Source organism: Ceratosolen solmsi, unplaced genomic scaffold (genome assembly GCF_000503995.2).
Source record: "Ceratosolen solmsi marchali unplaced genomic scaffold, CerSol_1.0 scaffold14, whole genome shotgun sequence".
Lineage (NCBI taxonomy): Eukaryota > Metazoa > Arthropoda > Insecta > Hymenoptera > Agaonidae > Ceratosolen > Ceratosolen solmsi.
In genome coordinates this window covers 1644433-1671380 of record NW_011948420.1, presented here as the reverse complement: position 1 = coordinate 1671380, position 26948 = coordinate 1644433, and the positions used below count along the sequence as shown (strand labels likewise).

Below are 26948 nucleotides of genomic sequence, written 5' to 3'. Positions count from 1 at the left end.
TGTAAAATTGTGCAAAATATGACTTGAATAAATCGTATTAGTCCTATTAATTTAATTATTGGTCTACGATTAATGTATCATTATTTTGATAAATATATTTATTTGAATTTTGATATTTGATATATATTTAAAATAATTGATGATTTAATTGTCCCTGATATAATTTTACATACACACACGCGCGCGAGCGCGCACACACACACACACACACACACACACACACACACACATATATAATAGACAGACTTCGTTGTAAATCGATAAATCATTCATTTTTGAAATTCTTTACTTGGCATCACAACTATTTCCTTTGCAACTTAAAGGAAACATTTGTATTCATTTCACTTTTTATCAATTTACAGAGTACAATAAGTTATGGGCAATTAGCTAAGTAAACGATTTGTCTATTAACTCTTGGTAGATATAATATTTTATTCGTTATTACGATGAATTTGTTTTATAGTATAATAGAGTTCTGGATGGTTAAAAAGGTTGTAACTGAATAAACACATTCCAAAAACCTAAGATATAGTAGAAACAAAATTTACATTAAAAATGAATTTGTTTACAGTTAGCTCATTTTCATTGATTTACAAAAATTAAACATTTGCAAATAATAAATTGAATTTCATATATATTATATATAAAATCTTTTAAATATGAACAATTAAATATATTAAGTCGTATATGTAGATTAATTATAAAGAATAGTTATAAAGGATATAAAAAGATGAAGATTGATTATAAAGGATAATATTTATTGACAGATGCTATTTTTTTATTTAATAGAAACATTGCATTAATGAATTTTTACATAAATACGATGGAAAATTTATTTAAGTTGTTTTGCCATGTCCTTTTCAGTACTTTTAGATCGTTAGTTATTTATGATTATGTGCATGCTAAATAATAGTTTTAATTAATAATTTTCTTCAAGTTTTCTATTTTTTATTGTTATATGAAAATAATTAAATATCGCTGAAAATATGGTTAATGAAATATATACTAAAGTAAGCTAGTTTTTTCTATAATTAATGTTTATTATATTGTAAGTTTCTGTCATTCAATAACTTGATTTACAAAATAAAATTAGAATAATTTTTAAAACATTTTTATTTGGTAATTTTCTCACTGCATAGGAATATGGTATGTAAATTATTTTATGTCATCACATCTATATTGTTGATTTGTCAATAAAAATGAGCACTACTGTTTTCCAGTTAGGGTAGAAACCGGGATCTCACTTTGATGGAGACTTAAATCACTTTTCGGAGAGAACTAAGGATGCTCGCATTTAACACCTGATTAAAGCGGCAAAAATAAAAGACAGGAGTGATGGCGGCATTCATTTTAGCCCAACCAAGGCTGCATTCGCAGCGTGTAGGTGAGAGAAGCCTCGAGCGACAGCGTAATCATTTGGACGAACTACCACGCGTCGTCTCTCCTCTCGTTGTATTATACACGCAAATGCACACATGCATACACTCACATAAGCAGATGCAGAAGTTCTTCAGCTGTTAATTGTATCCTTAGCCTTTTTTTATTAAAATTCTTTGTTTTCATAAATCATAACTAGATTTTTCTTTTTTGTTTTTGAGAGATTATTCACATTCAAATGTTTATAATTAGGGAAGAAATTTTAATCATTTTTTAAATCCATCATTTTTATAAAATGATATTTTTAAATTTATAATATATCGAATTTTAAAACTACCCAAATGGAATAAATTTTTTTAATAAATCATTACTATTTAAAAGATTGAGAGTTAATTGATCTAATTTAATATCATTTACATGCTATTTACATTGATTACGCTATGTCCTGTATCTACTTAAAAATAATAAAATTTTATATCATTTTTTCATTAAAAATTTAATTAATAATCGATTTTTAATTAATATTTTATCTATTTTGATGTATAAATTATCGAAATGACGTAAAAAAATTAATTTGTAATTTTGATGTATATAACAATATTTTTAATCACATATTTTAATGATTTCTACATTCAATTATATTTACGTTTGATGTTATATACCAATAACTTCATTTATTTTTACCCAAATAGTAATATAGACATAAAAAATTTTAATCTGCAATATATAGTTATTTCAATGTTTTTATTTTATCATATGATTATGTTTAGTTATTTTTTATATAGTTAAAATAATATAGAATTAAAGTTTTATTTTCGTTAAAATAAAAGTTTTTCTTAGATGCCGATTTAATCAGGATTTTCAATTAGTATAAAACTAATATAAAATTTTTAATATAGTATTAAAATTACTGAGAACTAAATACAGTACTATCAAAGAACTTTAGTTATAGGACTATTTTACAAATATAGTATTAATTGGATATGGATGTTGGAAATTACAAAAAATTGATATTTAACATTAATGAGTCCTAAATTTTTAAACGAAAATGTTATAAATTCATTAGCCTGGGTTTTTGTTTTGTGTAGAAGTATGAATTATTGTAAAGTATAAAAGTATCTTAGTAAAACATGTGTGGTAACATGTAATATACCAATAATTGTACTTATTTATGCTATGAGAAACATTTAATATAACACAAAGATATCTGTACCTAGCTGTAATATTTATTTAGTTGCTTAATAAGTGCTTATTTATTATATAGTTTATGCATTTATGAATGAGCGCTTGTTTAATGTACAGAACTGTTCACGTTTTTTCTATTCCTCACCTTTTCTTTCAATTATTTACTGGAATTAATTGTTGAAAAGTATACAAGACTCTTTATGTTGATTTTTTTATGAGAAAATGTAATTACTAATTACAAGGAGTTGTACGTTTAAATGTACACACGCGTATTTTTTGAATTGACCGAAAATGAAAAAGAAAAAAAGAAACGGATGAGGAAATGATGAAAGAGAAAAAGATTGTAGAAGAGGGGGGAGGTCGTTGAAATATCGCGCCACCGACCTAAAATGTCACGTGTGTGTTACTACACGAACAGTGTAGACTGCGTCCTTGACTGCCGATTTAATTGGGCTTTGCAATAAGTACGAAAGACAAAGAACTCGATAACTTGTTAAACTGGCTTGCTGGATATTGAAAGAAGGAATTCAGAGGAGAAACTTTTCGTATTTTTGCGCCGACTTCGATAATTGCATTGATTATTTCTTCTGCTTACAGTTTCTATTTCGCTCAGTTCAATCTCAATTTCTTTCAGGTGCTTTGAAACTTCTGAGAACGTTTATTGCAGCAAATTCGGTACTCTAATGTGCAGTAAAATAACATCAAGTACATTTTTATTTATAATGGATAGGTAGAAAATAATTGGTTGTACGTACAGCGCTGCTCGTAATTCTTCATAGCTATTTTTCATTTATTTTTTAATTTACTTTTCCATTTCATTCAGTTTTACGAAGACTACTCTTTTCTTATAATTACATTGGAGCATTCATTTGTTCAGAATAAACATTGTTCAATCATAAGAGTTAAGGTTAAGATGACGACAAACCAATTCTTTTTTAGCGAGTATCCTTCCTTGCTTTCTACTTTTCTTTACTTTAGTTTTATTCCTTTCTCTACCTCAATCTCCATACTTGTTTCTCTTATTTTCGTTCGTTTCTTCTTTTTTCCTATTCTATCTCGGTTGGTCGATTGGTTACCGGCTCGACTCTGGCCCTTGGCTGGCAGCGGTCAAAGTGGCTGAAATTACGACTTCCCTGCACAGCCTCTTTTGGACCCCTTGTGGTCGAGACAATGACTCTTCACACAAGAGATAGCAGTGTTGTAAAGAAGATAGAGTGAAAGGTAGATAGCTAGATAAATATATAGATAGAGAGGGAGAGAGAGAGAGAGAGAGAGTGGGACCATAGAAAAGTAATCGCTAGTGAGATCTTAGCTAAATATTCGTTAAGGCAACGGTTTTGAATGAGCCAAGACAAATTTTTGAACATACATTTTTTTTTATCTTATTACACTTCCCTGCTTACAAGAAGAAAATCATACCGCTGTAGTATTATTAGTATCACAGATATTAAAAAATATCAAATAATGAAAAAAATCGATTGTTAGTACGAGTAATTGGCAAGAATATAAAGTAAAAAATAAGTAACCGAATAAAATATTTAAAAAATAAAAACGCAGGAGATGAGGTCGAGAAATAAATCAAAGGCGAGAGATGAAGTGTATAAAAAGCAAAAACCGTAGTGAATGGGAAAAGAAGTATAAGATAAAAAAATAAGGTGATGTAAAGAAAGGAGAAGGAGCGGGGTTAATGTTCGGTGAATATTCGTGACTCAAGTCTCGCATCGGATTTAACATTAGTGTTCGTGGCCTTGAGAGATTTGCGGCTAGTAATCTTACTGGATCACTGCCAATATAACTAAAAGGCAATGCACGCGGTTACTTAGCCATGTGGGAGTATGCAACAATTTAGATGCAAAATTTTTTACATTTCAATAAGAAATAAACAATTACAAAAACAATAAACAAGTAATTTATTTAAAATAATAATGCACTTCAAACATTAAAACTTTTATGTAATGCCCCTAACTTTAACTTTATCATTATAAGAATGTTATCCGTGCTTTTTTTTTAAATACCGCTTTAATATTATTTACTTTTAAAATTAAATAAGAAATAATGTCACCAATGTAAATTATAAATTATTTGTAATGATGATAAAACCTTATGTAACTCCATAAGTATCACACATTTATATTGTTGCCAGACCAATGGATAAATGAAAGTTTGAATATTAATCAAATAATAAAATGAAAAAGAAATCTTATAAGAATATGTAGAAAAATTGAAAACTTGAGTTGTTCAACGCAGTAATAGGTATGAGACACTCACTTAATCCTATTCTTATATCGTATATACATATATTTATTTTACTACATGTTTTAAATTAGTGTAATGTTTAGCAGTAAAATAAACTACAATATTTTAATATTTTATCATTATAAATGTTTACTATTAATATATGTTTTTGGTTTTTTTAGTTAATAGTTTTAAATAAATTGGTAATATAAACTTTTATAGTCGACTAAAAAAATATAAAACGCATGTAACATTTTAGAAAAAAACATTAATCAATTTTTTTCTTATATATTCAATTTTAATAATAAAAAATTTAATCATTGTTTTATTCATTGTTAATTAATAACATAAATTTAAAATCCTGACTCGTTTGAAATCTGCTTCAATTGATTACTAAAATAGAGAATTTTATAAACCAAATATTTTATTCGTATAGTACTTTTGGTATATATTTAATTAATTTAATTTATTTTATTTCATTTATTCTAAGAGAAGTGTAAAGATTGCTTAATAATACTAAAAGATGTAAGCATCAATTCTTAATATATTTTTAATATTTAACAGAGTATGAGTGTCAATGCATATACGATCAGACATGAAATATTTAAAATTTTATTGGAAGATAGAGTATTGCATTTATTATGCTTCATTTTATAATTGATTAGTAATGTTATTGAATCTTTTGAACATCTAATTTAATACGTTATTATTAATTTTATTGTCTTCTTTCATTCGCAGTACAATATAATAAAAAATAGATTAACTTAATATCGTATTTTATTACATTATGTATCAATGATATTCATATTACTAAACCAATAAGTTTGACAATAACTATTCCTTTGAATAAGAAGTAATTAAAATAAAACCAAATTCTTATTTATTTTATTCTTTTTTTATAATAAAATTTCTACATTATTTTTACATTTTCATCGTAATTATATTTTGTAATAAAATCCAATATTTTAATATATCAAAATTGTATAGAGCTGGCGTGAATTATCCTAATAAAATCTATTCATCCTTTATGATCCTTATTTTAACAATTAATATTGTGTTTCATTTGTGAAAATACATTAATATATTATTTTTTATTTACAAAAGTTATTACTTTATTACATTGTATATTATGATAAAGAGGAGTTACAAGTTTATAATAAAAAATCTCAAAAATAAAATACGAGAATAATCGATAAAGAAATCAAATATACCGACGTTGATACAGTTTTTTATAAATAAAAAACAAAATTAATTTATTTATTATTGAGCGGAAAAGTAATTTTTATTAATGTATATATTTATATATACACAAGTGGAAAAACTTGATTTCTTTCTCCGTCAAACTGTTTTTATTCGATTTAATTTGCATGTAGAAACACTTTGTTTTCTTTGCGGAATTTTAAAACCCGAACCTATCCATAATTGATGTGACTTTGTACAATGCGTCTACGATTTGTGCGACGCCGTCTTTTTCGGATTTCATTTTCCATCATTTTTTTTCTTTTAAGTTTTGGTTTTATTTTTAATTTCTTCGTTGGTCGATAATGACTTAAATGAATAAACTATGAAGACCCCATGCATTGATATATTCACTCTTATGATTATGTGACTATGTCATTATATGACATTTTATTTCTTATTTTAGAATTTTACAATTTAGCTTTAAATTGCCTTAAAACACTTCGAATTCTGAATAAGAACAATCAAATATATATTTTTACAGAAAATCTAAATTATAAATATATAAGAAATTTTTATTTCCCACATTTAAAATAATTTTTTTATGTTTAATAAATTTTTATTTAAATTTTTATATTGTTTTAACATTATTATACGATTAATGTATTGATAAATAAAGCAATAGCACTGATATAGTATAATATAGAAACAAAAATAGATTTTGTAGTTATAATGTTACACATATGTGTTAAAGTCATTAAATTTTAATTATTTTGAAAAATCGACGAAAGTGTTCAAAATACATCGACTTCATCGTAATAATTATTGAAAAACTTTACGTAGCGAATTTAAAATACACTCAAGATTTCTTTGTTGGTATTTTTTTGTCTTTTAAAAATATTAATTCAATATAGAATTTCTTTTATTTTTTGAACGTTAAAAATACTTTAGAATACGATTTAGTATTAGTAATTTCTTTATTTACTTATTATTAATGGTATTTCGTATCATATCATGTCAGTATCATTATTTATAATATATCATCCTGTAAGTTCGTAATTAGTTTCCTCCACATATGGTTTGTGCTTTTACATAATTATTTTTTTTAGGTTATTTAAAAATGTTAACACGTGAGAATATTATTCGGTGTTTAATTCTTTATTAATATTACAAATTTTATAGTTAATTAATATTAATGTATATAACTAATTCACAATATTGTTTGAACATTTTCTTTTGAATGGTGTTGAAAATTGGGTACTAATCTCTCTACCATCTTTCCCATGCTGCTAGGGTTTGCACTTGGTTCTGCGTTACTTCTTTAAAAAAAAATATTTGGCGACATGGTTGTACAATATTGTATATACTTTCGTTTTTTCTTCTTTTGACTTTTAAACTTTTCAGACTTAATTTACAGAGTTCCATAAAGTTATATATGCTGCTCTCGATTACAGCTACAACTATGCATATTACATGCCGTTACACTTCCTATATTCAATTCATAACATTGTCTTTAACAAATGATGTTCATAATGATTTATTTATAATATGTGTTTTATTATGTTTACTTTATCTTATAGTTTCAAAAAGTTTTTTTTTGAAAAAAAGTTTATTATTGTTTTTCATATTTTCATAGATCTATTTTAAATATAAGAAAATTATATTGCGAATGATAGCATTTGAATATATACAGAGGAATAATTAAAATATAAGATATAGTATTCGAATTTATACAAGTGTGTAAACAAAATAACCTAAATTACTGTAGTATAAAACTTATATTTTAATGAATTTCTGTTTAATATTTAATTGAAACAAACCAATACAATTATCGATTTCTGTTAATTTTTTAAAATTAAAATCATTTTAAATTATGTTTATTTATTATTTGTATCTATTGTATATATTATATATAAAATATATATTTTTTTATCATATTTATATAATACTAAGTAATTTTATTAAAACTGAAAGTAATTTATTAAATCTGTTTAATTGATCACAGTAAAAGAAGTACGGTTAAAAGTTAGAAATGTGAAATTAATGCGTAAAAATAAGATATTGTACATAAAAAGTATTATATTAAAATAAGTTTTATAAGTATCTTTTATTCATGTATATAAACTTGTTTTATTTCATAAAACTACAATGTAAATAATAATAATTAATGCATCATATGAACTATTACGTTTATATTAAACATTACTAAATTATTATCATCTACGTGATTAGTTCAATAATGGATATTGTAAATAGAAACTTAATTTTTCATCCAATAATCGGATTAGAATACAGTGTAACCTCATATATATTTGAACGTGTTGCTTGAAAAAAATTAATAAAATATAGAAATAGAAAGGCAGGTGTCAAGACGAAAATTGTGAAAAAAACATCAATCGGTATCCTTTTGTTGTCTTTGAATATCGGTTTCCGAGTCTCCTGTAATCTTCCAATAGTTTATCGTTCACTGCTGTCTTATTTTTATTGAATGACGTTTTGTAATTTAATTTGGCTTGGGCGAATAAGCAATCGCTTTACTACACATATCAGAAGAGTATCCTGTGCGCAGCTAATATCTTTTCAGCTTACATACAGCCAAAACATTAGATATAAGTGTTTTCTTTAATAATTCTACCTTCGTTGTTTCATTATTTCATATAATTTCATAGTTCATTGTTCCTTATTTTTCTAATAGAATTTTTATCACTTTTTTTCAGATCTTTTATCAAATAAAGTTCATTTAGGTTTATCCATATTTTTATTTTTGTTTTAAGCACATGCAAATTGTACACACACAGTATTTGAAAATGTTTTATACAATAACTTAAAATTCTTCTTAATAAAATTTAAAACTTACATTTGACAAAATATATTTCAACGAACTTAATTATTTAAAATGTAAGTCTTACACTATGATAATAGCTAACAATTGCTTTTATATTTCATAACGATTATTAAAAATGATTTTTCATATCATAAATTATATTATATTACTATTTATTTTTAAAATCATTGATAAAATGTACGTATTTCAATAAAAGTGGTGAATATCAGGGATGTATATAATTAAAAGGGAAGGAAACATTTGATACGTTTGTTAATGTATAGAAATACAGATGATACAATATAATAATTAACAATTAAAGAAGAAAGAATATTTATAAAATATATATTATTCCTATGAATACTAAAGGAAGGGAAGAAATAATTAAACACACCAAGTGAATTGTCGATAATTCCTTTAATGTTGCGAGCTGAATTGGAAAATTTCCTTTCAGGAATATCCGCGTCTTTCCAATTTTATGAGGTATCTACTACTGCGAGTCTTCGACACCGAGATATTTCTGGGACCTTAATTCTACCTGCGCTGACATTTGATCTCTTCGAATATTCCGCCTGCGCTTATGACGGACAGCTCAGGTTCTTCTCCATTCGGGCATCCAGATTGATTCATGGCGGGTATAAATTTAAAAACTCTTCGTGCATGGTGTCAATGATTTTATATTAAATTTTATCTTTAAATAGCTTATGAATTTTAAAACCTATAAGGAAGAAAAGAAATAAATCTAAATTTTTTATAAAATTTTATTAATTAAATAATGGTATTCGTAAAAAATTAAATATAAAGTATGTTGAAGTAGAAACGTGTTTATAGACTAGCATTAACGAAAAGTAAAGCAATCGGCAATATAAATTATTATGAAAACTATTTTTAAATATGAATTTTATTAATTATTTAATACTTTATATGAAGTTTACAATAAAAAATATAATTTGTCATCAAAGGAAAATAAGAATAATGACCAGTTTTTATGCTAATTTTGCTTTGTACTTTTTTATATATTAGGTTCCAACACGTCCTTATTTTTGACAAATTACACCAATACGTATTTCGTACAACTATTAAATGTTACAACTATTAAATAACTATTAAACTTGTGCAGTCACTTGATCCCGATGGATTAAAGTCTCTAAACATCTTTAGGTAAATAACCATTCTCAAAAAAATCTTTTTCTGTGTAGAAAATTTGTTTATATATTCTAATAAGCTAAAATCACTTGTCTTGTCAATCTTTTTATAACACTAATACTTTCACGAGAAAAAATTATTCATCTATGTGTTAATTTGGTTTTAACCCAATCTTTGGCCTAACAATTATTCATATTTATCACCATACAAAATATTACATTATTTAAAACATTAGATTCGCGTACACTTTTCTATGTATCTATAATAATAATTTGTATAATAATTTTAATAATCTATTCATTCTAAGGCATCCTTTTAATCTCCAAATTATTATTCAACTATATTTGAAAATAATTTATTTGAAGTTTCTATATTGATATTGATTCGAATAACTTCGAAATTTATCTTCAACAATTTTGATATAAAAACTCATAGATTAATTAATTATTCAATAGTAGATTATTGATTGAATACTATTTAATGTTAATGTAGAAAGCAGAAAAATGAATTATTTTTTAATAACTTCTGCCTTGTATATGCTGTAAGAATATTACACAATTATATGAATTCTATATAATGTTCTAGTTTTTACTAGTTACTATTTTTCTTTAATTAACATTCCGAAATTACACATAAGTACCAATAATAATTATAAGACTTCGGTATATCACAATATCTATTTTTATAATTTATATAATATGGTAACATAAAAAGAATTGATTAATATATATATATTCATGTTGTTGTATAAGTCCATCTTCAGATACAAGATATAAATAGTTGATTTTTATATTTACTACATTACAAATGCAGAATTTTCTTCACTATTTAATGAATCAACATTATAAAAAGAAAAGTCAAAAACTTCTTTGTGTCCAACAAAAAAAAGAAATTATAGTGAGATTTAAAATTTCACACAATATAGAAATTAAAAAACTCAAATTATTATGTTGATTATGTAAAACTTCCTATTATTTATTTTTTTTATTTAATGTTTATTAACCGGATATTTTTCTTATTCCGTACAATCTTCGATTATTAGGACTTATTGCTTCGCTTACGATTTTCTCGTATATTAAATTTTAATTAAAATTTATACTATAATATATTCATATTTTTTCACAATAAAATAAAATTTTAAATATTAACATATAAATTAATTATATTTTTCCATTTTGTATTAAATAGGCTACGCGCTGCATGACAAAAATTTTCTAGTAGCTAGTCTAATACTTGTAATTAATTATAAAATTGATTGATTTAATGGTTTTTTTTATTTTATTTTTTTAAATAATTTAGTAATTTAAATGTGTAAATAAAATATTAAAAAAGAATTTTTGATGAATGTGACTTGATGAATGAATTTTTGAATGTGATGATATTCGTCATTTTATAAATTCAATAATGACTTTCAAATCTATATAAATACCTAAATCTTTTTTTATATTTTATAATCAAATAATATTTAATACTAAACATAATAATTATAAATAATTTAAGATGCTGTATCAAATAATGTTTATTTAATATTAAAGTGCATTCTATAATATATCATGATACACTTAAAAAAATTGTTAAAAAAAATTTTAATTTTCATTCACGCAATAGAGCGTTCTTAATTTCATAGGAGTTGAACCGATATTATTAATCCAGGAATTTGACTATTATACTATCATTCACAGCTTCGTTTACTAAATACAAAATTATAAAGATTATGAGGAACTTCAGTACATTTATATTTTTTTATCGAGTTTTTCGTTTTTTTTGTTTTTTTTTGGTCTTATATTTTGCATGATTTTATTAAAATTTTTGTTTCAATACATTAAGAAATGTTGTATATTTATTGTATTATGATAAATATACATATATTAAAATGTATAATTTCTTAAGTCATCTTAAATAATGTAATTTTGAATATAAAATGAAATTTTTTCATTCAATACAGGCACTGGTGCCATATTAATGTTATACATTATTATATTATACATTAATATTAAGTATAATATATTGTAAAAAAATTCCTAATTATAAAAATTTATATTTATTAAGTTAACTCATAGATAAATAATTTCTTTTTGATCTGTAATACGTGATTAATTTTATCAAGGAAAATATTTAAAATTATTCAATAATAATTATTGATAATTATTGACAGAGGAACTGTTTTTTAATTTAGCTATCGAGTATAAAAAATGTTATATTTATACATGCATATGTATTCAATTTCACTTCTTTCAATAATATATTCTATTTTTATATCAGATTTAATAGTTACAAAATTTAATAAATGATACTTTGTTGCAATATTTCAAAACTGTATTAAAACGTATTTTCTGTCTATGTTTGAAGTTGCGAATTATTAGATAATTAATTTCATAAAAAATTATTGAATCATTTCATGTCAAATATTGAGACAAAAAACTGACTATATGAATTACATTTTATCAAGCGTATAATTTTTATTATCATGAATAAATAGTTTAACATAATAGAAAAAATCATTTTTTACTTTTCTTAGGTTTTAAGAGAACTGATTATTTTCATATAGCTGCATTTTGAAATATTGTAATTAAACATTAAAATGAATTTGTAGTGAATTATCATTGAAAATATTTTTAAGTTGAATATAATATAAAAATGTAATAAAAAATACTTTATTGGTAGAATAGTACATAAAATGCAATGGCAGTAAATATAAAAAAATATTTTGACATTGTCAACAAAAGTCAAAATTTAAATAAATTTTTTGTACTTATTATTGTTTTTCTAGTAAAACTATTTTTACTAGCTATAATTACATTTGGTCCTGAATATTTTTACGTGTAGGCAATGTAAAAAGAAGTTTTTATTATTTACTTATTAAATCAAATTAAGGTGTGAGTAGCATGAAAAAGTTCTGTGTGTATACATAATTGTATATACATAATCATTCTCCCCTTTTAAATATTACAGCGGAGTCCTATTGGATTTATGCTAATAGATAGACTCACATGGTTAAAGATTTGGATCATTCTCATGTGCACTTTATATAAAATCTTTATTGAGAAATACGATACTTTCATGATAGATAAAAATATATAGATGTGAAGAAATAGCAAGGGGATTCACATAAAGACTTTCCTGTTCAACCTTCGCTCGTTCTTCCTTTCCTCATTGCCGTCGTCGTCTCTTTTGTATAGTGGCCTCTGTATCCCTTTTCCAGATTAATATGATCGCGCGTCACGAGTAAATATTTGGACTGAACACCAGTTCACGGGTTGTATTGTCCGGCCGCTTAGCTAAGCGTGATAACAGATTTATCCCGAATCGGGATCGCAATAACATTGTCAGCCATTCTACAAGAACCTTTTCAGTAATATCTATTGTGGTTGTATAACAGGTAAGGTGGACTTACAAGACCAGTGTATCACATTTACTTCTATTATTATGCATCAATTTCCTTTTTAAAGATTGGTAATTTTTATTGTAATATATTTTTTTATATTTAAAAATATGTTTAAAAATAAATTTTCTTCGAAAAAATGAATCGCGTTATAAAAATACAAATGATAAAAATCATATAATTGAATAATATATACATAAAATGAGAACATGGAAAGTTATATATATATATATATATGTTTATTTAGTCTCAGACGACACATGCATGTATTCGTCTATTCAAGCAAAGCAACAGGATCTTTATGTGAGCATTAGGATTCGATGACGCGCAAAAGCAAGATTAGATCCTTCCTCCTTTCTGCTTGTGGCACTGATGCGAAAAAGGATATGTCTTAAGCTACGTGTGTCACCCTCATCGTTGTTGAAGTATGCAGGCTTATTCGGCGTGACACTGCGTGTGTCGATGTGGTGTTTGTTTTAACGTTTCACTGGTTACCGTAGACTTCTCCCAGAGCGTCCTGCTTACATAGTTTGTTTGTTCTAGGTACACAATTTGTATTTTCTGATTCCAACAAAAGTCTATCGAAATTAAATGTGAAAATCTTATCTATATAATATTCACTGTTCTTTTCATAAATCTTTTATTTTATTTATAAACATTACATAATTAATATTTATTCATGTATTCTTTGGGTACGATCTATTTATTCAAAATAGCTAGAAGTATTGTTATTCTTAATTAACATATACATTGATAACGAAATAACAAAAGTAGGATGATGTCTCAATTCTAATATCTTAGGCAGAATTATATTTGAAGGAAGACAAAATATACAGATATTAGGTGAAAACTTATATTTATTGAAAAGAAACAGAAGATAACAGGAAGAATTTGGAATGCATTTTAATGAAACTATTAGGAATATGTAGCGCACGAGTGAGACGTAGGACCTTGGTTGACTACTTGTTTTATACCACTTGGTGTGAGTCACATATACAATCGTTTGGAAGCTCCGAGTTCTTTGATGTTCCAACGAATGGGGTAGGGTGTAACGCCTACATAAACGTGTTCCATATATACATTGCCGCATAAATATTTAGGACTTCCATCGCACTGCCTTTCGAAAGCTTATATATAACGATGAACGTTTCTCAACGCAGAAAAATTTAGAAAATTCACAAATTTTTACACTATCTGTTCAATAACTTGTGTATCATACGATAGAATAATTTTTAAACTATTTAATAATAAATAACAGTTTTCCTGTTTATAAAAGTAAACTCCTTTTTATTTTAAAGTAGGTAGTCATTAAATTTGTTGTTTTAAAAGTATGTTATGCATAATATTTTCTGTTTTTTCTCATTGCTGTACAATCGAAAATTTAACTAATGTAAAATAAATATTACAATTGCTATACCTACTGATTTTTATTTTACATAAAAATTTCTCTTAAAAACTATAAATTATAATTGAATAAATAATTAACACTTATTGATCTCACTTTTAAAGAATTATTGCTACTGCCATATCAAAATTGTATATTTAAAAATTTAGCAATAACTTTTCTAACCTTATGGTTATATTATGTGTGTTCATGGTGGTCACAGTGCAAAAGTTAAGTTAGTGATAAATGATAAAATGGTACGATGTAACTAAAAATAGCTAAAATATCGAAGGTTGAAAATTGTGAAAAAGAAGGAAATAATAGAAAGGTAATTACATAATATAAAGGCTATTAATAGCGATAGTTCTATTATTGTATATATATACTATTATGAACAATGTAGTCGGATAAATATTTGATGAAATTACATCCATTACATAGCGGGTTTTCATTTGTTAGTGAGGAAACGATTGACGAAGTGAAAAAAGCTTCACACTTACTAGTATTTATAAATAATTTCATGTACAAAATTTTTTATTTTTAATTTGCGTTAAATTTTATTACTGTGAATTGTTTTATTATTGTATAATGCTTAATTAAATAACTAAAAAATATACAATATATTTTATATTCATTTTTATTTTAACGTGATTACTTTTACTGTCTTAGAATATTGTTTTAAGTAATTATACCAAATTATAATTGAAGATACAAAAAAGAAAAGCAATAAATTATTCTTTTGCAAAATATTTTTTACATATAAAATATTTATATTTTGAATCACACTAATTACTTAAATTATTAATGTTTTTATTTGTAAAAATCATAGAACATATAAAAGAATACTTGTTTAAAAATAAAAATATAAAAGATAATTTTCGAGATCGTTCATATAGATATATTATATATATTATTATGTTTGTACTAATTTTAAATCAATAATTGTTTGTAATAATTAGCAAATTAAATATTACAAGGAATTACACATGATTTTTTTATTGCAATCTAGTTTTCTGACACAATTACAGATATGATGCAATGTAAATAAACTAAAAAGTTATAAGAGTAATCACTTTATTTTAAAAATATAATTTTTCCTATTATTTATTGAATATATATACTTATTCGTTGATTAAAATTTCAACTATTCTACTATATTCAATTGTTCTAACATCTGATCTAATGTTAGACTTTATAAATAAGCCCATCAATGCAATTACAAAGAAGTAAATGTATGATGAAAAAAGAGATGAATATTTTCTTTTAACCAGAAATATAAAAATATCAATGCAAAAGCTACGCTAAAAAGTAAACTTAAGTTTATTTGAAAACCAACTTGAAGTGTATTGTGTACACGATCGCATGCGCACGCGTAGTACATACTATGTATTATAGAATATTTAAATTATGATAAATTAAATTAAATATTCCTAATAAAATTTTTCAAATATAAATTAAATGTTAGTAACTAATATAGTACTATAATAATAGAGTGCTGGTTAAAAATAGAACACTTCTAATGGTAAAACAATATTCAGTTTTATAGCTTGAATACGTTCTAAGGGATTTTTTAGACTTTTTGACACTTATATTTTCAGTATTATATTTTAAAGTAAGCTATTTAAATTAATACATAATAATTATTAAAATAAAGAAAATAATATAGCTCTGTAGGATGATGTATTTATGAGTTTATCGTGGATAAGTTGAGGGCGACCAATGCTGTTTATAAAGGGCAATTTTTATAATCGTTTACAATATTAAAATTTAAGATTTGAAGAAATCTTAAATTTGAGTTTAGAAAGATTTAAGGAATGGGTATATATGTATAACAATATATAAATATGTAAGTGGAATAAAACAAAAGTAAAGATATATAGGTGTATATATATTTTGGGGAGGTATAGGGATACGGAAACCGGTTGAAACATAATTTTTAAATCTTTCGACTTCACTCGAGCTACGAGCTTTGAGTAGTTACAGCGATAATCTCAGCCTTCCCGATCCTCGTTTACAATTGTTCCAAAGTATGTATACAGTGGACTAGGCACTTCAAGTCTGGCGATTTGCTTCTTTTCGTTCTCAGTATATTCGAATTTATTGGCGCGTGTAGTACAAGTGCGCATGAAAAAATCTTCTGTCTACGAGAAACAAATGAATATATCTATAGCTCAGTTGGGGTTCGTTTTTTCATTTTAAGTGCACTCTTATGGCCTGGGCTGCAGTGCCCTACAGCTAGAGCTGTTGGTTATGATTGAAAAGTCGATTGTTGACAGAATAAAGTGTTCACTGACTCCCAGTAATTTGCTCGGGAGTGCGGCATGCCGCGTTGAGTAAAGCTCTTGATTACTTGATATCCCTGGTGGTCGGCTTGTATACTACATTACTACTGCGTTTCAAATATCGAATTGCAGCAATGTTCCTCTTGCCCCTTCTTTTTTTTTAGATTTTTACTTTTAAACAATCCGTCTGTTGCCATCAACGGTAACACAATTTTTTCTTTCTTTTTCCACTCATTAAATCTCTATTTCTTGCATGTATATAGTTAATTCAATCTTCTATCTTACCATTCGCAGTAAATATTTCCCAAAACTTCGTTAAATAATAAAAAAGCTAACTAAAGATCGAAATTTCTTATCTAATGCTTATCAACAATTTCGTAAAAATGTTAATTTAAAAGAAATCCTAATTTAAAATATGTAAACTTACATTATTAAAATACATATGTTTATAATACTATAATTATATACATAAAAATATATAAAAAATATAAATAATGAGTTAGCATTGAATTTTTTATTTTATTACGAATATTAAGAAAAATTAACAATTAATTATTTTTAAATAAATTTTCACTGTTTAGTTTGTAGGAAAATATTAAAAATAATACTCAGCTTCATTAAACGAAGAAAATTGAAAGTAAAAAACTAAACCTTTAGGACTGATTTCATACAAAGATGTTTGGAATTAAGACCTACTGTATTTATTGTTAGTGAAGTATTAAAGTATCATTCTTAACTGAACTCGATATGTAAAATAAAGAAATTGGCTATTCAATCAATTGAAAATGATAAGATTACATCATGAGACTGGAATTGTTAACTTCATATTAATAGTAATTTTAATACGATAATGTTAGAGCATCGAATTATTAATGAGATTATTTATAAGTTAAAAAAATTTGAATTGCAAATAAAAAAATGTAGTATATTATAGGTTATTATGAAATTGTATAGTATAATAAATACCAAACTTATCTATTTAGATTTTGTATTTGTAACAAAAATTATGTTGAAATTGTATCAAAACAAAATAGATGGTGATTACATATTACTTCGTAATGTATATATGATACAGGTGACATTCGATAGATACTTATTGATAAATCGATAGATAACGAACAATATTTGAAAACAAAAATATTATACCTATGTTTTTTGTATTAATCTTATGAAACTTTATTAAAACCAAACATTTATTCGGTATTGTTATTATTCCAGTAAGTACTTGAAAGCGATTGAAATTATAATCGACAAAATTTATTTATAATATCTCGAATCTCATTTTTGAACGTACTTAAATAGAACTATATAAGTTAAATATTTTTATTGTTGATAACATTTTAGAATGGTAGAAATTATATACAAAATATAACGGAACTATCTATCCACACCGATTAAAGTTGATAATGTAATGTCGCATAACTAGTTACCTGTCAATTTTTGGGAAAATGATTCTTGGAAAGGATTACCAAATACATTCAGCGAGGAAATTTTAGAATATTTATCTTCTGTTCAGTTTCTTTAATGGAAGTATGATTTTAAGAAATATTACATATCACTATGCACAACAATAAATTGCTTAAAGGTATTCATAAATACATAAAGTAAAAAAAGAATTAACTTATTGTTAATCTAAAATTTGTTGAAATTATGAATACAATTTGTTCATTGATTTAATCCTTGAATAGAGAGAATTTAATAAGTCAATGATAAATTCTAAAATTTAATATTGTCATTTTCTAAAAAAAAAAATTGGTATTTTTACCGAAAACGCATCAGAATATAAAATTAAATTATTTGCATAATGAATATAATAATTTATAGAATAAAACTCAAGTGACTTTCATTAATTTAGTCCCTTCTACGTAAAAAACAAAATACACATATAGAAATTCGGAAAATTAATATATATATACGTTCATTTACTATGAAGGCTAATTACATTAAATTAGAAGAGTAAATGTAAAATTTAGGACTTCTATTTTTGACTAAGGAAGGGTAATCTATCATTTAAAATTAATTTTTAAATAATCATCAGATAATGCAATGAATTATATTAGACCAAAAATAAAATGAATAAGATATTCAATCATTCAATCGAAACAAAAGCACGAATAATTAAAAATTTTTTAATAATAAAAAGGAATAAATTGAAATTTTAATTTAATTCAGTTCGCCTCATTTTTATAGATTTTTTTTTATTTTTACCATATTATAAGAAAGCAATTATTTACATCCTAAGAATTATTAGCATACTTATTTGGAATGAAAGATTAAATTTCAATGTCTGATAATTCTAATGATTTCAGTGCTTTTATCCCTGCTTATTATCTTAGATGTGATACTGCAATGAATTAGCCAAATTTTAATTATACCTAAAAACGATCAACATACTCTAATTATCTTGATTTTACCTCTATCAGTTACTAAATTGTGAGTAATATTTTTTGTTAAAATACAATATAAGACTTCTTTATTATATCCTTAATAGAAAAGTAAATTATACGATAAAATAACAGCTGTTTCCTGGAGAAAAAGCAAAGGTCGGATGGTCATAATGAAAACTCATATAAGTACTTTTGAAGGAAATGTATAGATTATACTTGAATAATATAACTATTTAATAATTAATAATTATAGTTAAAAAATTGAACAATACATTGTTCATTAACTAATTTTCTTGAAATTATATTTATTCAATAAATTTGTATTATATATCTCGTATTATAGGATTTATTATTAAATATATTATTAATATATTAATTAATATTAATAATAATAATAATAATAAAATGAAACTGCACTTAAAAGGTAATTAGTCGAAATTAATTTTAAATATTTTATCATGGGTGGATTATTGAACTGTAATTACATTTACTTATATTTGTTAAAAATTGGAAATAAATTTCCATGCAAGTTATTCGTAACGATATATAATGTAATTATTCAATGTTTACTATTCAAAATAAAACTGTTATTAAAAGCCAAATATTTTATAAATAATTTAAGAATAACAATTTTTGGGATTAGAATGTAGGTATATGTTAAAATTTTATATTATATTATAATTGTGATTTAATTAATAAAAAATAATATTGCCAACATTCGAATTTTTTTTCTTACATGTCTAATGCATCTGTATAATAAAAACATTATATAATGTTATTAATGTATTAATTTTTTTAATATGAATTGTTAATGTATGATTTTCACGCAAATACCGACAACAATGTTAATTTTAGATTTTTAAATAATAAATAGATTTTTAATTTTTCATTTTAATAAACATACATTTTTGCAGAAAGATTAAATTCTTTTGATTAAAATAATTAACTATTTATTTAGATAGAAGTTTTATGATTTAGAATATTATTATTAAAAAAGTGCCAGCATTATATTGTAGAATAGCTTCATTTATTCACTTTTTTTTACAACTTACAAATGTAAAAAAGATTACTTGAAAAGTTATAAAATTTATAATTTAATAGATAAAAATATATATTTATTTCTAATTATTTTTACAAAAACTATTTAAATTTAGATTTTTGTTTTCATAGAAATTATCAAATTAATATTAATATTAGGAAATTACTGTATAAATTTGAAATTTGAATCTATAAATCTATAAATCTATAAATTTGAAATTAATGAAATCCAAATGACTTACAATGTATTTAAAGTTTATATAAATAATATTTGTAATGTATTCCATACGTATTTTAATAATTAGATATTTAACAACCGTTGAAATTTATACAAAAAGCCTTCTTTATGATTTACATATGTGAATTATCATTATTTTTCTTTTATTTAAAAGATATATAAATTCTATTTAAAAATGATTTTAAATTAAAGCAAATAGAATTGAAAATATATACGTTTAATATTTATAAGTTTACGAAATTCGAAGTAGGGTTACTAATGCAAAAAGTTTATAGAACATGCATAGCCGTATTAAAGAGTAAATCGTAATATTAATGATATATGTTTTCCAGTTGAACTCACTAGTGAGTGTAATATTCTACGTACTTTCATACGCATAAATAGAGGGAAGAGCAGTAGTGTCGATAGCCTAAGAAAAGGTACAGTTGTCAAGTTACTGTGTGACAACGTGGACACTTGACAAAGCATTGCGCTTTTTCTAGCTGCATCGAGCAGATTCGTGGTTCGCTCAACCTACACCTATCATCGTCATCGTTCTTGTTCGTGTGCTCTATACACATACTATTTGTTCCCTAACACGAAAGTTGTGCAACGGTACTATAGCTCATAGCGTTAATATAGCGAACGGTGAATGCTGCTTCTGAGCTGAGCTCTTTGCCACTCCACCAAGCAGAAATTGATAGGATAAATTCCGTCTCTGAATTGGCTCCGTCGAGCCGGAAACTCCTGCCCTCTCCGTACCCAACCACCCAACTCCCACCCCTTGGCGATCCCAACCCCAGGTTCCTCCAGCTCCACCTTCAGCTATTGAAAGCTTTACATCGCCTTTACTTCTCTCCACTTCTGCTTTTTCCCTCTTTTCATCTTTACGTCTGTGCACATCATTTGTTTTACTCGGTACTGTTTTTGCATTAATTTTTTATTTTTTCTTATAGTATAATATATATTTGTAAAAACCAATATAATAGTATACATAATTTGAAACAAAAAATGAATAACGTAAATATGTAACTTTAAATTGAAATTGGTTAGAAGAATCGAAATTTTTAGTTTCTATAACTTCTAATTTGAATATTCCATTTTAAATATTTTATATTAAGTATTTTACGTGGATAAGAAATATTATTACAAATAATTTATTAAATATTATTACAAAAATTTTTTACAAATTAATACAAAATTTCAAAACTATTAATAATGAATTGTTAGGACTGACAATTAAATATATTTTTTAATTAAATATGCATTATAATTTTTGTATTTTTCATTTTTATGTAAAAATAAAAATCTTTACTATTTTAACGTCTTTATAAGTATTTTGAACTTATTTTTCTGTATATTATACATTTTCCTCGTTTTTACGCAATTTTGAATGATGTAGGCTACAATAATATTATTAATTATTATATAAATAATTATATATTATGTGTACAATTATTAAATTTTCATTTAATAATTCATTTAAGTTTTTTAAATTGACTTTTTTACTTAATAATTATAAATATGTTATGGAATAACTAAAAAAATTCAAATGAAGATGTAAAATAATAATTTAAAATATAAATTTTACAATAAGATATTTAAATTAAAAATATTGATTGATTTCACAGAATTAATATAAAAATTAAATATAATAATATAAAAAATATAAAAATCAGATATTATGTTTATTGATTTATTCAAAGATGTAGTGAATAAATCTTCTATTTAATGTTTTTTATATATACTGATTACGCTTACTGAATATTATTAATATATTTCCCTTTAAATAAATGATTTTCATCAACTAAAATATTACTTTGTAACAGTATTAAATTATAAACGATTGTGAATTTAAATTTCAATGTGATTGAATATTTTATTTTTTTATTTTCAATAATGATAATATATAAAAGTATATTTTATAGTATTTACAAATCTTAGTCAAAAAATAGAAAAATTATTTATAGTTATCTAAAAGAATGCATCATAAAATTTTCTTAGATTAAACTCGCGGTTTTAGAAAGGGCAGGTGGTTAAAAATAACACCACCAGAAAATTTAGAAGATGTTCAAAGAAGAACAACGATGGAAGTACAAACAGCAATGGATCTGTACATGAGTGGACATGCAAGGAATGCAGTCGTTCAGATTGAAAATTAGAACGAACGTGAGAGAGAAATTTTAACAATGTGACCAACTGTCGGATCTATTATCTGTACTTAATTAGGTCGTATATGATGTGCCCAATGTGGCCTAATATAGATGGAGAGAGGCTAAATCGGCGCCCCTGACAAGATACGAAGAGCAATACTGCACGCATTCGCAGTGACAGTGCGGTCCGTCCCTAGGGGGTAGACAAGATTATAATCTGTCCCCATTATTGTGCCATCGACATTGCCAGAAGGGATTTTCCTTTAGTTTTTTCAATTCTCTCCCTACGGATATTCGTATGTACCTATGTATATCCCTAGTCGGTGACAATGCCGTTGAGTATGGGACACTTTTGTACATTTAAAGCACGCGTATGCCTTGTCCAATGAACCGCCCCTCGGTCGAAATCCGTGTACTTACACAAGTGTGGGGTGAACGAGCAAATCAGGGAAGGGGGTCATCATCTTCTAAACTTAGAAGGGAACAAGATACAACTTAATCCTACCTGCATATGATGTTCTCAGCATTATGTTTGCCTGCATGAGGCCGCGAGTAAAAAGAGGCATTCAATATCTCTGTTCAATGTACTTTATTCATTGATGTGATTTACGCTGTTAAAATTATATTTTTAATGTATAAAACATATTTGTTCATAAATTCATTAAAAATTAAAATTATACTTAAGTTTGGAAATTTTTATCTGTTACCAAAAAAATAAATTTTTCGTTCATTTTCTTTTCACAATTGTAAATAAATTTTTTGTTAATTATGATTACTCATTAATAAGTTACTCATAGGAATCATTTTTACTGAATTTCACAATGTCATAAACTTAAACTATAATTTATACTATTTTTAGGATTTTATATACGATTATATATGTGTACAATTATATAACAAAGAGTGAAAATAAAATAAAATATGGAGAGTGAGTGAGCGAGAGAGACAAAAACAAATAAGGATAATGGATTTAAATACAAATTTTAAGTTAATAAGAATTTATATACTCACAGACTAACTTTTTTTATTATTACATAATAACATTTATCAATTATATGGATAAGAATAATAAATTATAAAAGTAAAGATGTATCAAATAAAAACGTTAAATGTTTATTTTTACTATCATAAAAAATTAAAAAATTCAATTTTATATTTATCTTATATATCTACTTGAGTTATTTTTCATTCTTATTATTTAATATTATTCAATTACGTAATATTATTTTTATTATTATATAAATATTTAAATCGATTTATAAACAATCAAAAATATAATTTAAAAAAATCTATTTAGTGAGTATTGTTAAATAATCTATATTAATAGACAGACACTATGAGAGAAGAATATACTAAAGACTGATAAAGACATATACATGCTGTTATATTCAATACTGTTTCAGTACTATTGAAAAAATTAATTATGTTTATTGCTAATTAAAACTGATTGAAGTACTATTCAATAATTTGGTATATTTAAAATATATTAGACAAATGCAAAAATTAAACGAATATAATTTTATTATTTATAAAATATTGAATACTATAGTTTAAAAAAAGCTAGTAATTTAATGAGAGAAAGTAATAATTATACAATTTTACAGTAATATAAAACTGCAATGTGTAAATTAATTTCAATTTAATTCTTTGTATTATTTTTGCAGGTAAGTTGAGTGGATCGAACATTCTATCATTAGGTCATTCCTTCTTAAGACGTAAGTTTGTTTTGATTAAAAAAATATAATGAAACAAATTAATGAATTTATAAAAATAAAATAATTTACATTATTAAAAAAAAGGATATTAGGAGAAGACGTAAAAAGCAAATAAAGCTATTCAGCAAACTAGAAAATTTCGAACATTTATGGTTTCGTTCTATTATTATCAGAATACACTAGGATACTATTGAGTAATTGATGATCTGTGATATGTTGATCAGATGCGTAATATTGTAGCTTGATCAAAAAATAAAAAAAATAGATGGGCACAAATCGCAGACTTCTTGCCCTTTACCACTGTTCCTACACCAGATGTAAAGTAAAATCTGAACAAATTTTAACATCGAAGGAGTATATGCGCATATCCATAAAGCTCTGGAAAATAAATTGATTCTTTTTTTGTTAAAAATATTATTGACATTTTTTATTATTTTTCAATTGATTTTATTTCTGAAGAACTTTGTTGACTTATAAAAATAAATACTAATGCATTAGGATAAAACAAATTCTCACATATGATAATAAGCACTTTTATTTTTTTTTTTAATTTTTTAATACCTTATTGCATATGTTATGCATCTGTTAGGAGTTAATTGCATGGTAATAAGACATAGAAGTTAGTGATCGATATGCTATTTTGAGTTGGAAAGCGTTCTTTTATAAACACTAATAACCTATTAGATATAAAAGAAAAAAGAGCATTCACTTCAATAACCAGATAAAAATAAACTTAGTTATGTGACTTAGTTAAATTACTTGTTAGTAACTAACCAAATAAAAGAATGTAATGACGACTTGAGTTGAAAGTTGACAAATTTTTTTAAGCTATTGAATGTTTTAAATTAAACAGTCTATTTATTTATGCATCAAATATTGTTAGTAACAAATTAACATTTAGAATCTGATTATATTTAGCTCCAGATCTATTAAATGATTTAAGTTATAGAAAAAAAACATATAATTCAATATTTCTTATAATTTGGTTCCAATCAATTTTTTACACATTTTTGCTGAATTTGTTGCTACTGAAAAAAACAGTCTACAGAATTGAATATGAAACATACTTCAAAACTCGTATAAATAGTAATTATTTTAAAATAAAAGATTGTACTTTAAAAACAATTAATGTACATATTAAAAATAGAATTTATTTTAAATATTTGAATAAACTATAATTTATAAAGTACGATAAAAATTTATAATTTTTAAAGTTTGTTAATAATATGTTATTTAATTATAAAAAAATTATAAAGTAAATACTTAAAATACTAGGTATAAATTACAACGTAATGTGTAGTTCATATATTCTCGATAATATACTTTGATATTTTTTAAGCTTTGTAAACAAATCTTGTAATTATGCAGTACTATAAATATACTAATTAATTTCAAACATTTTATATTTTTTTAGATACATTGCCATGTTCATTATTAAAGCAAAATTGTTTGTAATTTACTTCTAGAAAGTCATAAAATATTTTGCATCGTCATTTAATGGTAAAATACTGTATAGTGTTTGTGAAATAATTACTATAAATATGTGTATAAATTGAGGTAAAACTACCATAATATAGTTCTGAGCGACTTATAAATAAGAGTTTTTCAATTTTATCTCCGATATTTAAACAATACATTTTTATAACAAACTGAAATTTTTTAAAATTTAGTATCATTTCGTTGTATTTCTTTGAAGAAGATTGTAATATTATTTATTGCTAAGCTATATTATAATTTTATAACAAAATTATGACAAAATAATACAAATTTTTTATCTCAATGTAAACAAATAAACTACTGATTGTAAGAACATTGACTAAACATTACTAGTAGTATAGAAATAAAATAAAAACTAATTATGTCGTTGAATATTTGTCAAATACGTAATTAAACATATTTGCCAATTTGTTAATTTTTCTGAACATTTTAACGTTCAAAATATTAAACATTTTTAAAATCATCATAAAAGTGTATTAAATTATATTTCAATGTAACACTTAGATCTGGAACTATCAATCTGTTACTAATGGTATTTATTTGTCTTCATGGCGTGGCTTTCAAGATAATAATTAATTAACTTACTATACAAGTGCTGTTTTGCCTAAAAAGGAAAATTCAGACTAACAGAAGAATAAAATAAAATATTATATTTCGTATTATTAATGTTTTTATTACTCTAGTTATTTTTTTTCTTTTCTTATTTTTCACTAAATCACACAACATATAAATATATATTTTTAACTAATTTTTCAAATAAGATAGAAAATATTTAGAATTATTTAATTCGTTACAATAAAACTATGGCAGCGTCCATTTGAAATTTTCTATATATTAATCAATAACATTAAAAAAATAATAATAATTAAAAAATATAAATGCAAATTTCCCCAATCAATTAAATATACCATAAGCACTGTACTTCCCCTTCTCCCCCTCTCTCTTTC

At 24.2% G+C, this 26948-nt stretch overlaps 1 protein-coding gene across 1 annotated transcript in view; it reads left to right on the top strand.

Annotated features, from left to right (window-relative positions):
• Positions 1 to 9422, top strand: part of LOC105360930 (protein pangolin, isoforms A/H/I/S) — a 78403-nt gene extending 68981 nt beyond the window's left edge. Inside the window, exon 4 of the mRNA XM_011497959.1 lies at positions 9255 to 9422. Within this exon, the coding sequence (XP_011496261.1) occupies positions 9255 to 9332 (78 nt within the window). The 3' untranslated portion in view covers positions 9333 to 9422. The remainder of the gene's footprint in view (positions 1 to 9254) is intronic.
• The last annotated feature ends 17526 nt before the right edge of the window (positions 9423 to 26948 follow it).